General features: G+C 44.9%; 1 protein-coding gene across 2 annotated transcripts in view; it reads right to left on the reverse strand.

Annotated features, from left to right (window-relative positions):
• Positions 1-16591, reverse strand: part of ACSS2 (acyl-CoA synthetase short chain family member 2) — a 46982-nt gene that overhangs the window by 1000 nt on the left and 29391 nt on the right. Inside the window, exons 3-18 of one of the 2 annotated variants that reach the window (XM_080812820.1) lie at positions 12406-12497; positions 12099-12202; positions 11773-11845; positions 11417-11492; positions 11141-11255; positions 10262-10300; positions 6171-6308; positions 5675-5845; positions 5236-5369; positions 4904-5036; positions 4766-4822; positions 4497-4577; positions 3032-3140; positions 1225-1293; positions 709-885; positions 38-112 (exon numbers count right to left, since the gene is read on the reverse strand). In XM_080812820.1, the coding sequence (XP_080668946.1) occupies positions 38-112; positions 709-885; positions 1225-1293; positions 3032-3140; positions 4497-4577; positions 4766-4822; positions 4904-5036; positions 5236-5369; positions 5675-5845; positions 6171-6308; positions 10262-10300; positions 11141-11255; positions 11417-11492; positions 11773-11845; positions 12099-12202; positions 12406-12497 (1643 nt within the window). The remainder of the gene's footprint in view (positions 1-37; positions 113-708; positions 886-1224; positions 1294-3031; positions 3141-4496; positions 4578-4765; positions 4823-4903; positions 5037-5235; positions 5370-5674; positions 5846-6170; positions 6309-10261; positions 10301-11140; positions 11256-11416; positions 11493-11772; positions 11846-12098; positions 12203-12405; positions 12498-16591) is intronic. The other variant, XM_080812821.1, reaches the window with a different exon arrangement.

Raw genomic sequence — 16591 nt, forward strand, 5'->3', positions numbered from 1 at the left:
AATCCCAAACCCAATCCCTTGAGGCCTCTGAACATACCTGAGCGGGTTTTAGGCAAGCCAGGGGCATTCTGGATATAATCCGGAGTGGCGATGGGGCCAATCTTTTCTCTAACTGTAACCAAGAAATCATTAAGCCATTTCCTCAGTACCCTTAGCTAGGCTCCCAAAACCAAGGTAGAGATGGCTTTGTTCCCCACCTATTTCCTCTTCAAGGCCCTGCCCACAGAGTAATTTTTACAATCACTGCCTGTCTTTCTCTCTTTTTAACACATTGTCTTTTACTATCCCGTTTTATTTTAATCTACCTTCATGGAACTCAGACTCTAAGAATCAGCCTGCTAGAGTTTAAAATCCCACTTTACTAGCAGTGTGGCCTCGGGCAAATGACTGAACTTCTCTGAGCCTCAATTTCTTCATCTTTAGGATGAGAGTAACAATAGGATCTATTTCACAGCGCTGATTATAGGGATTCAATGGATTAATGCATTTAAAGTACTTAGCCCAGTGGTAGCACAGAGAATTCTATAAATGTCAACCATTAGTTGGAGAGACTAGTGGAGACTGAGGGGGAAGAGGACAATCAGCCCCTAAGGCCCCCTGGGATCCGTTCGTAGTTTGCAGCTTGCTCTAGCCTCTCCCCAACACCTTGCTGTGGTAACTGGGTCGTCAGGTCAGACCCTACAGTTCCTGCTTAGGGATGCTCCTCACTCTGCTTCTTGAGCTCCTCGGTGAGGGTGGGGCTGAAGGTGTAGCCATCGCACAGGGTGACAAAGCAGTAGAGGCATTCGCCCTTCACAGGATGAGGGTGGCCGACCACAGCTGCCTCTGCAATAGCCTCATGTTCCACAAGTGCTGATTCCACCTCTGCTGTGCTCAGCAGATGTCCTTGTCAAGGGAAAGCAAGTGCCATGAGAGAAATCCCATCCTCTACCCCAGCCCCTGTTCCATCTATGCCTCCAGGGCAGTCTTGGTCTGGTCAAATGGAGAAGCCCCTTCATTCATTCCTCACATGACCTGCTTCAGTAGTCCCACGAACCCAGTTCCCCTCCTCTAGGCACATTCCAGGGTTTATCGCTCCTCCTCCAAACCCTGTATCTAGAACTGAATGCTGCACTCCAAGCATGGTTTGTCTAGAGGACATCCTGGCTGGCTTGGAATGCTTTGGCTGGGACTTGCTGGGAGAGTAGTTTTAACAAGAAGGAAATAATGGTCCCTGGCCCTCACCAGATACATTCAGCATGTCATCAATCCTGCCAGTGATCCAGTAATAGCCATCCTGGTCCCGCCGGCAGCCTGGAAAGAGACGAAATGCACAATGTAATAAATATCCCACAGTAGGATACACGACCCAAATCACCAAACTGCTATACTAATAGCCCCCTAACAAGTCTTCCTGCTTCTGAACTTGCCAATGTGGTAGCCAGTTTCCAAGAGAGCTACACAGATTTCCACTTTCTGATATTCAGACTCCTGTGTAATCAATAGAATTTGGCAGAAGTGGTGGTATGTCATTTCTTAAATTAGATTCTAGAAGGCACTGTGGCATTCTCTCAGATGATCTGCTCTGGGGGAAGTCAGCTGCCATGTTATGAGTAGCCCTATGGAGAGGCCCATGTAGTGAAGAACTGAGGATTCCTGCCAACAGCCACATGAGTAAGCTTGGAAGTGTATCCTCCAGGCTCAGTCAAACCTTCAAGTGACTGTAGCCTCAACCAACAGCTTCACTGCAATCCATAAAAGACTCTGCATGAGAACGGGCAAAGCCACTCACAAATTCCTGATCCTCAGAAACTGTATGAGATAATATTTGTTGTTTTAAGCTGCCAAGTTTTGGGGTGATTTTTTCCATGGCAATAGATAATTAATACACCCACCTAAAGTCTGTTCTCCATAAATCAAAGTTATTTTCTAAACAAGATATCAGTTCTTATCACTTCCCTGCTTACAAGCCCTAAAGATCTCCCCCACTGTACATAGGATAAAATCCAAAGTCCTCCCTGTGGCCCACAAGGCCCCACATTATCTATCTCTCCAACTTCATGTAACATTCTTCCCTTTGCTCACTACACATCAGCCACACAGGCTTTCAGTCTGTTCCTCAGACATTTCAAGCTCGTGTCTCTGCACAGAACACTCACTCACAGATTTTCCCATGCCTGGTCTCCTTCTCACCCTGGAGGTCTCTGGTCAAATATCACTGAAGTGAAGACGCCTTCTCTCACCATCCCATGCATGGTGGCCATTCCTTCAAACATTCTTTATCCTGTTACCTATTTGTTTTTCTTCATAGCACTTGTCAGCAAGATAAGCTTATTTACTTGTTTGCTGAATTTACTCTCTGTCTCCCCTTACTAGAATATAAGCCCCATGGGAACAGAGACCTTGCCTACCTTATTCATGGCGATATCCCCCGAACTTAGAGCAGTGCCTAGACATAGTACATGCTCAATAAAAAGCTATGCATGAATGGATTGGTGGACAGGAGCACCTGGGTGGCTCAGTGGGTTAGAGTCTCTGCCTTCGGCTCAGGTCATGGTCCCAGGGTCCTGGGATGGAGCCCCACATCAGGCTCTCTGATTGGCGGGGAGCCTGCTTCCCTTCCTCTCTCTCTGCCTGCCTTTCTGCCTACCTGTGATCTCTGTCTGTCAAATAAATAAATAAAATTTAAAAAAAAAAAGAATGAATGGATTGGTGGACAGAGTCATGGGCAAACATAGGCTCCACAAATGAGGATGCATATGACATAGTAATACATGTTGCTACGTGCCCCATTTCTATTAGCACAGGAATGGTGGAAAGAAGAACCTCTTTCCTCATATATCACATCAGGTTGCACCATGATGAGACCCTCCATGCAACACTCATTCCTGCTCTTACAGTCTTCCCTATAGCACTACCTGGATATTAAGACACTGACACACAGAATATGTTCCTCTCTGTTTTTCTTCCCACCAACCAATTCTTCCTGAAAATGGAAGGGTAAGGTACATGTCAAGGTGGGAGATATGGGAAAGGGAGAGCCAAGACTCACCATCTCCTGTCACGTAGTAACCAGGAAACTTCTTGAAGTAGGTGGCCTCAAAGCGTTCATGGTTCCCATAGACTGTGCGCATGATTCCTGGCCAGGGCTGCTTGAACACCTAAGGAGTGGGAATGGCACAATAGTACATGGGCTATACTGTCTCACTTTAAGACTGGAGACACTGTCACACTCACAGGCTTGACAATCATAGTTTTGCCCAACCTGAGGAGAAATGGCCTCAATGTCCTTCCTGAGAAGTAGGACAAAGCACAGGCTTTGGAGATAAATAATCCATACTGAGAATCCTCGCTCTGCTACTAAATGTGTGACCTCGGGTTAATAACTTTACCTCTCTAAGCTTTAGATCTTCTGTAAATCACAGAAAATAATCTCAACCTCCCAAAGCTATTGTGAGGATTGGATTAATGGTATGTGGAAATTGCCTAGTACAATGTTCTGTTAATGATAAGCATTTAGTAAATTCGAGTCTCCTCAGGAAACCAAGTCCAGTTTGATAAAAATGAAAATAGTCATATAAGTGTGAATAATTATTGGGGCACCTGGTGGCTCATTCGTTAAGCATCTGCCTTTGGCTCAGGTCATGGGATAGAGCCCTGCATCAGGCTCCCTGCTCAGCAGGAAGTCTGCTTCTCCCTCTCCCACCCCCCTGGCTTGTGTTCCCTCTCTTGTTGCCTCTCTGTCAAATAAATAAATAAAATCTTTTTAAAAAAGTGAATAATTATTGCCCCAATCAATAATGTCCTGTGGTAGTAGACTGAAGAGATGGATGAAATTCTAAGATAAGGTCAGAAGGCGTGAATTTAACTCCTGTCCTTGTTACTAACTTGCTCTTAGTAAAGTGGGATAGAAGTGGAATGTGGGGGCTGATAATCTTCCTACAAGTATTAACATAAAAATCACAACAGCTAACATTTGTTAAACACTAACTGTTAGGTTCTATGCTAATTCCTTCAAATGGATTATCTAATTTAATCAATCCAGCAACTTGAGAAGACGAAGGTACTATATAGCCCTATTTTACAAATGAAACTTAGGTTCAAGGGGTTGGCCAACCTATCTGAGGTCACAGAAGAGGCAGATCTAGGATTTGAACCCAACCAGCCTGACTCTGGAGCCTGTATGATTTTCTACTATGTTATGAAGACTCCTTTCACACTAGAATATTTGTCAAAGGAAGAATTAGCACTAAGTCTTCCAGACTCAAAAAGGCATCATCAGGAATCTTTGAGCAGAGCCCTTAAGAGCCAAAGTGGGCCAAAAGGCAGAGAGGCAGGCTAAACAGCCAGAAGATTTCCTCTAGGGTCTCACAGAGGATAAACCCTCAACCATGGAGCTTTAGCCACAAGCACCTACCAGTAGAAATTAGGTTCTAAACTCTGAAGCAAAGTACAGCATCCCTTGCTGTACTCTTTCCTCCCAACTCCTCAAAGACATCCAAGGGTCAGGACCTCACCAGGTAGCCTTCAGCTTCACCTTCCAACTCTTCCCCAGACTCATTCAAAATTGCAGGAGCTACACCAAAGAACGGGAAGGTCTAGAAACAAACAGGAGACAGGACTCAAGGAGAGGAATGAGGCAACTGTGACTCAACTCTTTACCTCTCCCACGGACCCTCAGAGCCCCAGTTTCCTCAAACATATTAGTCTAGTCCCCTACCCTCTACCTAGGCCCCGAGACTCTACTCCTGTCTAGCCCAGGACCAGCCAAGGGAACCTCACTCACAGCAGAACCAGGCTTCATGGGTGTGGCACCAGGGAGGGGGGTCAGCATATGGCCACCCTGTGGAAGTCAGAAATCAGGGGTTTGAGTCAGTCTTCCCACACTGTCCCTCAGCCCCAGCCTTCTGAATCCTTTACTCACTGTCTCTGTCTGCCAGAAGGTGTCCACGATGGAACAGCGCTGGGCACCTACCACCCGGTGGTACCACAGCCAGGCCTCAGGGTTAATGGGTTCACCCACTGTGCCTAACACCTGTAAGGATGCCCGGCTATGCCTTGGGCAGGGGAGCGGGAAGAAAGGAAGGCTCTGAGTACCACTGGGAACCAGGAAGACATGCCCCAGGCTCTTCTGCCCCTTCCCCTATTCTAGGCCAAGGAGTTGAACAATGGAATGGAAAAGACTGTACACAAAGGCCAGCACCTAGCTCTGAGGGACACCCATGGGGCAGCAGCGGGGAGGGGAGGGGGTCTCACCGGTTGACAGGCTCATCTCCAAACTTCATAAGCAGGCGGATAGCCGTGGGTGCTGTGTAGAACTTGGTCACCTTGTACTTGTCCACGATGCTCCATAGGCGGCTTACATCCGGGTATGTGGGAATCCCCTCAAACTGACCCCAGTGAAGGCTGGTCATTCCCAGTCCTTCCCAACAGTCCCTCACTTCCTCCGTCATAGCCCCAGGCTCAGTATTTTGCCCTTTCTGATACACCCATGTCTTCACTCCCTTACAGACAAGCCAACAGACCTTCCCAGTCAGTATATACAACCCCTCATAATTCCTCTTTCTCCAGGGAACAGGTCATTATGTAAGTCCCCATGTCCCTAGACCAAGTGGCCTTGGGAGACTGTCACCCAGGATCATCTTGTCCTCCCCTAAGTAGGCCAAGCAGCCATGGGTCCCAGCTCCCTTCTCACCAAAACACTGGTGGCACCATTGGCCAGTGGCCCATAGGTGACGTAGGAATGGCCAGTGATCCAGCCAATGTCTGCTGTGCACCAGAACACATCCTCCGCGTGGAAGTCAAACACGTACTTGAAGGTCGTGGCCACATAGAGCATGTAGCCCCCAACAGTATGTACCACACCCTGCAGGAAGAATAGGCCTTAGCTTGGGGACTTGGGCTCACCCCCACAGACCACCAAATGTAGGCTGGGCAGAGCTAGAGGAAGATCCTCCTCAGGGATTCTGGTCCTGCCAGCCCCCCTTTTATAGCATCCATCTCCTATCCCCTTTTCTCCATGTTCCCAGCTCACACACCATACATATGCAAAATCAACATTCATATCCACACCCTAAGATGGTATTTCTGAGCCACCTGAAATACTCTCATTCACACGAACAAAAATTCACTTCTAAACCCTACACAGTACACACACACACACACACACACACACACACACGCACACTTGCCTTGGGTTTGCCTGTGGAGCCACTGGTGTATAGGATGAAGAGTGGGTCCTCAGCGTCACACCATTCAGGCTCACACACATCCTCTGCCTCTTGCATGAGTTCATGCCACCACAAGTCAACCCCTTGGTTCCAGGAGATCTGCAGGGTTAGGAAGACAGGAATGGGCAGGGAAGAACTGTGAACAGCTCAAGACAGGATATACCTACCTGGCATCAGGAGTTGGAGAAGTACTGCCAAGTGGAGGTGCTGGGAGGTGGAGGAGAAATGTGAGGGTGAATGTGACAGAGAACAGGGGCAGAACGGCAGGCTTCCTGGGTACTCCTCACACTCGGCTCCAGAGCTTCCCTTATGTAGCCTCAGGCTGAGGAGGACACCTTGGTTGGTCCCTTCTCATCCTTTAGTTCTTAGCTTAAATGTCACCTTCATTGAAGGGCTTTCCCTGAACAGTATCTGGTAGATTCCTAAACCCGCCCTCACCCTTGCTATTATTCTTGACTATTATACCCTATTTTCTTCCTATATGGTACATATTTCTAGTTATTTAGTTGTTTGCTTAATTACTATCTCCCCAACTAGATAGTGGGGAGTCTTTTTCTTTCTCTTATTTTTTTCTTTATCCCCAACACCTAGCAAAATGCCTGGCATTCAGTACACACTCTAAATTTTTTGGGGTGAATGAATATGCACACACAGACCTACATACAAACTTATGTACTTATGGCACTAGTGGCTTATCAGCAGGGATGCGGACACCACCCAATTCAGAAATGCAAAATTAGTCAGAGCCTGCAGGAGAAGCGGGCACCTAGCCCTGTTAGTATTGAGAAAAGTCAACAGCTTTTGGTCCAAGCACCTTTTCCTGAATGTCTAGACCTCATTCATATCTGCAGGTTCCTACCCTAACTCCGCCCCCACTTTCACACCACTGGTACCAATGGGTTTCCCATGGAAATATTTGCTTAAAGTTCCATTCAGCAGAAACCCTGCTTTAAGGTGGTAGAATAGGACCAATATGGACTTCTTCTCCCAGTAGAGGGAGGCCCCCCCATACTAGAGTATCTTTGATAGCTACTTTCATATCTATCATCCTGAAATTTTTCTAACCTCTCTTTGAAACTATTTTACTTTCCTAGTTATATCACCTTTTTGAACAGGCAGTTTTCAGAGTCTGCTCTGTACTGAAGGAAGGTGGGATTCCCTGAATGTCCAAAAATTGCACTGGATCTCAATCCCGGTTCTGCCACTTTCTACCTGTGTAAGTCCTTAGGCAAGTCACTTTACCTCAAGTCGGTCGTTTTTAAAATGAGGATAGTCAATCTTTCCTTAATGGTTTCACAGGATTTGGAAACATCAAAAGAAAAAGGCATTACCTCAAATTGTCTTGTGGGGTGGGAAAGACTGATGAATAACAGAAAGGACAGAATTTAGTTCAGTTCCACTGAACTCCTCTGGGAAATAAATTCAAGGGTGTGGAAATAGGAACTGTCTGTGGTTTGCTTTAGATGTTACAAAGCCCTTTATATTCATTAGCTTGTATGTTCAACGGCCCTGGCTGGCAGGTAGACAGGATAATGTAAGAGAAACACCCTACTCCCATTATACGCTATATACTCATTTATTGTGTAGATATTTGGTTAAAAAGTCCCAAAGTGTTAAACACATACCTTGATAAGTTACAAAATGACTCTCCAACCACTCTCCTCTTTCTCTACTATCTGCCCCTTACTTTAGAGAGTCTGAAGTATCTGGCACATAAACATCGTAAGAATGACAAGCCCAGGGGAGCCTGGGTGGCTAAGCTGGTTAAGCGTCGGACTCTTGCTTTTGCCTCAGGTCATCATCTCATGGGTTGAGGGATTGAGATTGAGCCCCATGTCGGGCTCAGCGTGAAGCCTGCTTGAAGATTCCCCCACTTTGCCAACCACCCCCTCCCCCTGCCCACTTACGGGCTCTTTGTCTCTCTAAAATAAATAAATAAGTCTTTAAAAAAAAAATGACAAGTTCAAACCAAGTGTGGGCACCATTAAAAAAAAAAAGAAGAAAAAGAAAGGAGAGAAAGAGAAAACACTAAAACATACCCTATTTTTTTTAGTGGAATAGCCATATGGCTCTACACATACATTGATACAGGGATACTTTTTTTTTCCTGCCAAATGATCCACTTGAGATGAGGGCCTTAATGTATTTAAGCAGAAGAGTGTCAATATTGATTTGGGCAAATGGTCTGCAGTACTGGTTTGAATTGTCATAGAAAAGGCACTAGGTACATATAAGGGCAAAGCATAGTTATACTGTGGCAATGAGGGGATTCTTGTAATCTTATGAAATTGTTTCCTTTGTGAGTATGTGGGTGAGAAGGGCCAGTACCCCAGGTGTGGAACTGACAACCGGCACCAGAAAGCAGGGTGAGTTCAATTAGTGGTGCAGACACCGGTTATGAATTGAGTGTGTGTCTATGAGGGCCCACAGCTTTGAACTAGGAAGATTTTAATTTACTGAAATAAGAATTGATTTGGCCTTTGTCTTTGGACCAGGACAGCTTCAGGGAGGGCAATTGCCAAGTGTGAGATAATGAGGAAGCCCACAGGTGACATGATGGAGGAGAGAACCTCCAAACTGTGCCAGGCCCTACCTTAAAGAATGCTTAAGAATGATGGGATGTGGAGCTCTCTCAAGATTTCTGTAGCTTTGACAGCAATTATGAGACAAACCTGGACTTTGTAAGCCTATTCTTATGGTCTTTGGTTTTTTGATAACTGATTATTTTCACTTCCAAGAAACAAAAATCCAGGAGTCTGTGGCCTATAATTAATAATTATAGGAGTTTATTTCTTTTCTGGTTTCCCTTTTAGAAATGCCAGGCTGCCTGCTATGTTAAAAGCAATAAAAGCTAACATTTATAGAGCAGTTACTATGTGACAAAAACCTTATATATACTGACAAAACCCTATCAGGTAGGTACAGTTATTATCCTTATTCTACAGATGGAGAAACTGAGGCAAGAGAGCTTAAGTAGCTTGTCCAAGCTTCCACAGTAGCAGGTGACAGAGCTAGGATTTGAACCCAGGTAGTCTGGCTCTAGAGTCTACACTCTAACCACTGAGCTTGTTACATCTTTCAAGAGTAATGTCTTAGGTCTCTGCCTGACTTTTAAAAGGAAAATAATGGGAAAAAAAAAAAAAGGAAAATAATGTCCCCTGGGAATCAGAGCTGTCTCCACCATGCTATGAGAACAGAGAAAAAGGATTATATTTACCATTAGCTGAAGAGATTAACCATAGAAGATTTAGAGTAAGACAGCCTATGAGAGTGGTAAAATTCAGAGGAACAATGGTTTTATGTTTTAATAAAGGAAGTGGTTTCCTTTTAAGCATGTATTATCACCTCTCCACTGCTGATAAGGTAACTGAAATTTAGAGAGGAGAAATAACTTATTCGAGGACATACAGCTAAAAATCATTCTCTGGACTCCAAGCCCAGCCTTTTGCTAGTCTAATCTGCTTTGAGTCCCCACTTAGAAATCTCACATCTTAGAAACACCTACAAAGTGAATTTTATTCAATCTAGCACTTAATTATATCAAAGTTTATGTGCAGTTTATAAATCCCAAAATAATATATAAATGTATTTAGATGTATTTAGGAATCTTCCCTGTTATCCTATATAAAACTGAGGTTTTTCATTTGTAATACATATATAACTCCCCAACTTGATGGTGAATTCCCAAGGTCCAAGTTCTGTCCCTCCTCTACTCACTCTCCTCCTATCTCCTAGGGCTCTGCCCCAGCTAAATACATAGTAAAAACTTTCTGACAAGTCAGTCCTCTCTCCCACAAGGGTTCTGAACATCAGGAGTGCAATGGGATGCCTGTTGCTACCTCTCTGAGATCCATGCTCTATACCAGTTTGGAGGGGTAGCAACAGGCATTTTGTTTCATGACCCTTCAGAGTAACTTAGATGGCAGAGGACCCAGGGGCAGAAAGGAGTTAGGTCTGGCAGCCACCTCAGTGGGGAAAACAGGCAAAGAGCAGATGGAAACACAGACAAGCACGCAGAGAAGCAGTACCCAAGGCAGTGCAGAGGTGGATACCTGGGGCCAGATGCGCTTGGGTTTCTCTTTCAGCTTACCCTGTTAAGAGCCCACGGAAAGGGTGGTGAGCAGGGTCTGAGTATAGGGGAGTGGGAGGGAAGGGTCAGCATGTCCCAAGCATCTGCTGCCTCCTTTACTTTAGGCTCCCCTCCCAGCCTACATTTTCCTGATCTTGTCCCCAACCTCTACACACTCAGAACCCCTAATGCTGAGTGTGGTCTCTACAACCTCCCTAGGCTAGACTATAGCCTCTCTAGCTCTGTGACCCCTCAGGGCCCCTCAAGTCACAAATCTCAGGAACCTTTGTCCTTCTGGACCCTGGAGCATTCATTCTTCATGCCCCTTAGGCCTTTGGGCTTTTCCACCATTTCCACTAAAGTGCTGGATCCGAAGTTAATAAGGGCCATATCTTGAGGGCCAAATCCTGATCCTTCCATGGTGGGGCCATACAGGAAGCCCACCCCAAGACAGAGACCAGTACACATAGTCACCCGAATCATCCCATTTCTTTCTTTCCTTCCTTCCTTTCTTTTTTTTTTTTTCCTTTCTTTCTTTTTAAATTAAAGTATAGTTGACTAAGTCAGCCCAAGCCCTGGGGGTCCCTTGTACCCATCAGGACACCCCAACTAGCACGGAGTCTCCCTTAAAGTCTAAAGGAGACTCACACTAAGTTCCCAAGATATGGGGGGCTCCCTAATGACATTCAAGGTCAAAGTCCCCCAGCTCCCTACCAGCCCTGCCAGAGGAAGCATTCCTAGGATTGCTCCCAGATCCTCTAAGCATTATGATAAGGAAGCAAAGAAGCACATCAAGAACCTCCTGGGCAGGAAGAGGGAGACAATCTGAGCCCAGAGGAAAGTAGAGCAGTACCAGACTCACCTGCACATCCGGGCATGGCCTCTTAATGGGGGGGGATTGGCTGGGAGAGTCACCTGTGCCCAGCTCTGCCCGCCCCAGGTGCTTGACCACAATGCAGCATCTCACTTGGAAACCCCTAGAAGAAGAAAAAACCTGAAGTGGTAGGCTGGTTGGCTCAAAAGGGAATTTGGCAAGACCCACCCATGTCCATCTAAGTTAGAGGGGACAAAGGGAATCTGGTACTGGGGAAAAGCCCAGCTGACCCAGAGCAGAAGCCAACCAGCCAAACACACTTACTTCTCCCGACACTTCTCCAGGGCCTCATCAGCCAGCTCCTTCAGGTTCACAAGCTTTTCCCCCCTGTAGAAGGCATCTTTGGGGAGCAATAGACATTCCAGGCCTTAGGAAGGCACCACACTCCCAGCCCCTTATCCCTAGTGAGCACAATGTTCATTGAGCCCTTCCTGAGGTAGGCCTCTTGGCTCTAGCGCTTCCAGTTGATTTGAGCTGACAGAGGGCCAGGTGAGGTGGAATCAGGAGTAAGGGTAGGCAGTCCCTACCCTATATGCTGAGCAGTCGCAAATACCAACTAGCCGATGAGAGACCAAAACTTCGGGTATGGCGGTTTTGGGAAAGGGGTGAGAATTAGTCACCTGTAGTGATAAGAAGGCTGCAACTGGAATCCAGGATCCGTTCACATAGAGATTCTGCAGAGAAGCCTGCAAACTAGGAAAAGGAAGAAAGACTGAGGGAGAGGAGGACCTAGGAATTAAGTAAACAAGGAAAGGAGACACTCATAAAACCTTCAGGGTTTCTAAGCTATGGTCCTAGAAGAAACTGGATAGCTGATATGGAACCTATGACCCAAACATTCTAAACTCCTTAGTCTGATTCTTAAGATCTTCCGTCATCCAGGCCTAACCTACTTCTCCATAGCCCTACCCACCACTAGGTCTTTTTTTCCAGTCCAAATTCCTACCACAATGGAGTGCAGAGCCCCAAGGCGGGCACATGCCAGCATGGCCACGACAAGCTCCGGTATCATGGGCATGTAGATGGCCACTCGGTCACCCTTCCGAATGCCTGCAAATAAAGGACACAGATCATGGACCATGGACCCTCCTGCTGCTACTTGCTCCTTCTCATTAAGCTACTGCCCCCCAACGGCTGACCTTTTCTGTTCCCCTATACCATATTCCTTCCATTCCTTGTCTACTTTCCCCAAGTCCTCAGATACCCCAAGGCAGATACCCCTGCAGTCCCCTTCTTATACTCCCGACACTCACCCTGTTTTTGGAGAACATTGCTGAATCGACACACTTGGACCAGAAGCTCACGATATGTGATCTGGGTGGTCTCCCCTGGTTCATTGCCCTCCCTGGGATATATCAGAAAGAATCAGTCATTAGGGAATATAACATCTTCCCCCAAGCAAAAAATAGGAACAGTCATAATAGCCATTCAGGAACACCAAAGCTCCTTATGAATGTCCTGCGAGGGTGAGCTGTCTGCCGTCACACCTTGAACTGACTGGTCAGACACTTTGGTCTTTTAAAGTATACTTTATATACAAGCTGTGTGTCATTGGAAGATGCAGTGTCCATCTGTGAGCCTCATTAGGTTTGTAAAATGGGATGATGGTCCCTTCTCTTCCATCCTAGGGATGTATTAAGAAGAAATGATATCACAGATGTGTTTCTTCCTGAGCACAGTGTAAAGACTGCATTGGTGTTATTCAAAGTGGGGGCTCCAGGTCACTTGCACCCGAGGGAACTTATTAAAATGTAGATTCCTGAGCCCTAACTCAGACCTACTGAATCAGAATCACAGAGTCCAAGAATCTACCTCTTTATTACAAGCTGGTATAAAGATTCAGTTGGTGATTCTTTTTTATTTTTTAAGATTTTATTTATCTATTTGAGAGAGAGAGAAAGAGCATGAGCAGGGGGGTAGAGGGAGAGCGAATCTCAAACAGACTCTGCACTTAGTGTGGAGCCGACGCAGGGCAGGATTTCATAACCCTGAGATCACAACCTGAGCCAAAACCAAGAGTCAGATGATCAACAGACTGCACCACCCAGACGCCCCTCGGTTGGTGATTCTGATACAAATTTAAAGTTTCAGTGGTGACTGGGTGGCTCAGTTGGTTAAGCGTCCAACTCTTGATTTTGGCTCAGGTCATAATCTCCTGGTTGTGAGACTGACCCTTACGTTATTGGGTTCCATGCTGGGCAGGAAGCCTGCCTAAGATCCTTTCTTTCCCTCTCCCTCTACCCCTTCCTTCTCCCCTTCTCTAAAAAAGTTCCAGAATCACTACACTTTTATCATTTTATTTCTGTCTACCTCCTCAGCTTTGCCTCCCATTCCTTCCTAAGGCTTCAGCCTAGTTTCCTCCACATTGGTTTACTCAACAACTACTATGTGCTATATATATGTATAGAAATAAGGCACCGATGAATGAGACAAGCAAGATCCCTGACAACATGGAGTTTATATTCCAATGACAGTACAAAAATTATGCAAGTAACAAATATAGCCAAGATATTTTCAGATGATAAGCATTATGAAGGATATAATGAATAAGAATGAGTGACTAATTAGAAATATTTTATTATTTTGTTATTAAAGATTTTTTTTTTATTTGACAGAGAGAGCGATCCCAAGTAGGCAGAGAGGCAGGCAGAGAGAGAGGAGGAAGAAGGCTCCCCACTGAGCAGGGAGCCTGATGCGGGGCTCGATCCCAAGACCTTGAGACCATGACCTGAGCTGAAGGCAGAGGCTTAACCCACTGAGCCACCCAGGCACCCCTGAAAATACTTTTTAAAAAGACATTTTAAGGAACTTTCATGACTATATGTGAATATTTAATGACCCCTGGTGGGTTTTTTCAATTTTATGATTATATATAATATATACACAATACATATATACATATGGTACCACAAAAAAAGAGATGTAATGAGAAGTGTACCTCCCACCCCTACTCCCCAATCACCCTGCCAATTGGCAAACACTGTTCATTTTATATTGTGTAACTTTCCAGAAATAGTCAATATGCAGACAGGACCACTCCTAATAGGTTGGAGGGTGTAGAGCAACTGAACTAATGTGGACTGACCAAGATAATCACTTTGGAAGAAGATTACACTGTTAGCACCTTTCATAAGATCCTTCGGATATCACTGAAGATGGAAATTTAAAAACTAAATTTAAAAAACTGATTTTTAATACTCTTCAGAAGAGAGATAAGCACCTCACAGTCCCCAACCAAGCATGGATGGGAAGTGGTAGGAAAGAGATGTCCCATGGACAGGCCTAGTACAGAAGCATTACATATATGTATTTATGTTTACATATTCTTGGTTTTTCTATACAAATGATGGTATACAATACACACCATTGTGTATAGTGTTTTTTTATTGAGTATAATGTACATCCAATAAACTGTATGAACCTTAAGTATAGAGCTCAGTCATCTTGCTTTTTAAAAAATGTAATATACCTTGATATATTTCTTCATTAAGACTTATAGTGCTGTTTTTTTCTTTGTCATCTGCATAATGTTCCACAGTTTGTATGTGCCATAGTTTATCTAACAAATAAATGCTTCAATGAATATCTTTATTCAAATGTCATTTTACTCACTTGTAAATATATCTGTAGGATGAATTACAAGAAATAAAACTATTGGGTCAAAGGATATGTACATTTTAAATATTAATAAACGTTAGAGGACAACTACTTTAAATAATGGTCCCAGAAGGCCTCCCCCTGGGGAAGTGATGCTTGAGCTAAAAGACCCAGGTAATGAGAAGTAGTCCACCATACGAATTCTTGAGAAGGATATCCTGGGCAGAAATTTGGAAAGGCAATGAGGCAGTAAAGAGTTTGGCCTATTCAAAGATCAGTAAGTCAGCCAGCATGGCTGGAGCGTAGGGAACAAGAAGAAAGGTAAGAATGAGAGTTAAGTGGCAGCCAGATCACATAGGGCCTTGTAGTATTGGTAAGAAGTTTGAATTTTATCTTAAGTGGGTTCCTCCTGGCTTCCTACACACTTTTGATCATGCCATTGCCCCTGCTCAGTATCCCTTCCCCTTACCTTCTGGCACCAAAACCACATAGCCTTCCCTAAATACTGCAGGCCATTGCTCTCCCTCTCTTTCCTTACTACCCAGAGTACTCAAGAAAGAGGTAACTAAAACCCAGAAAGATGTAGTAGCTTGGCCAAGGTCAAATAATAAGTGGAAAAGCCAAGAATAGATCGTCAGGTCTTGTCATTTCAAGGCACAACTCTTTTGCCTCACAGTGTGAAGGACAGGGACTAGCAGGGAAACCGGGCCTTGGAGGTTACACAGAAGATTATCAGCCTCTTTCCAGCTCCTGGCTTGATGAGTCAGTTACTATCCTCTCGTTGGCTTAGCCTCCTAGGACTAAGAGGAGCCAAGCACAGAGAGCTCTCTAAAGTGAGAAGGAACACAGAGAGAGGAAGCTGGCAAATGGCCCTGAATGCCAGAGGCAAAAAGCCATTTCCTTAACTGGCCCACTGATAAGTGCCACAGAAACTTCAGAACATCTCGTTACAGCTAAATGCCAACATATACCACACACCCCCGCAAACATATCCCCATATGTGTACCACATACCAGCTCACCTATGTGTACTTGTATGCATAAAATCACATATACTAATATACAAAACACTGTACAAATAAAAGCTGCCCATTTGTACACAGAGGCACAAATAAGGAGAAATATATGGACCTAAGACTCAAACATGGGCCTATCTGCAAGTACATGCACCATACTTATGTACCCACTTATGTGCACAGCTTGCCCCTCCCAAAACACTAGCAAATCATTGTTTTATTTGCTTCACATAACTTTCCATTATTTGAAATTATCTCGTGTGTTTTATTTGCTTATATATTACCTGTGTCTTTTATTGGAATATAAGTTCCATGGTAACAGAATTTGTCTGTCTTGTTCACTAATACATCCCTAGAACCTAGAAAAGAGCCTGGTACATAGAAGGTATAAAGGAACAGATAAGCACAAACCTATTTAAGAACTGCTTACTTGAGGGGTCCCTGGGTGGCTCAGAGGGTTAAGGCCTCTGCCTTCGGCTCAGGTCATGATCCCAGGGTCCTGGGATCGGGCCCCGCATTGGGCTCTCTCCTTGGCAGGGAGCCTACTTCCTCCTCTCTCTCTGTCTGCCTCTCTGCCTACCTGTGATCTCTCTCCTTGAAAAAATTAATAAAATCTTAAAAAAAAAAAAAAAAGAACTGCTTACTTGAGCCCACTTCTAGTTACACACACACACACGCACACCCCACAGTGTACATTCCTCTCCCAGACTCTGGGCTCAAGCTATGCATTATTGATATAGGCACCTTACTTCTTCCAGTGTCTTCTTTCTCTGACATACACACCAAGCTGGGGCCCCTGGCTCATTAGGAGAAGGAGGTAAACAGAA

This window comes from Martes martes (genome assembly GCF_963455335.1).
Source record: "Martes martes genome assembly, chromosome: 9".
NCBI classification, from domain to species: Eukaryota; Metazoa; Chordata; class Mammalia; order Carnivora; family Mustelidae; genus Martes; species Martes martes.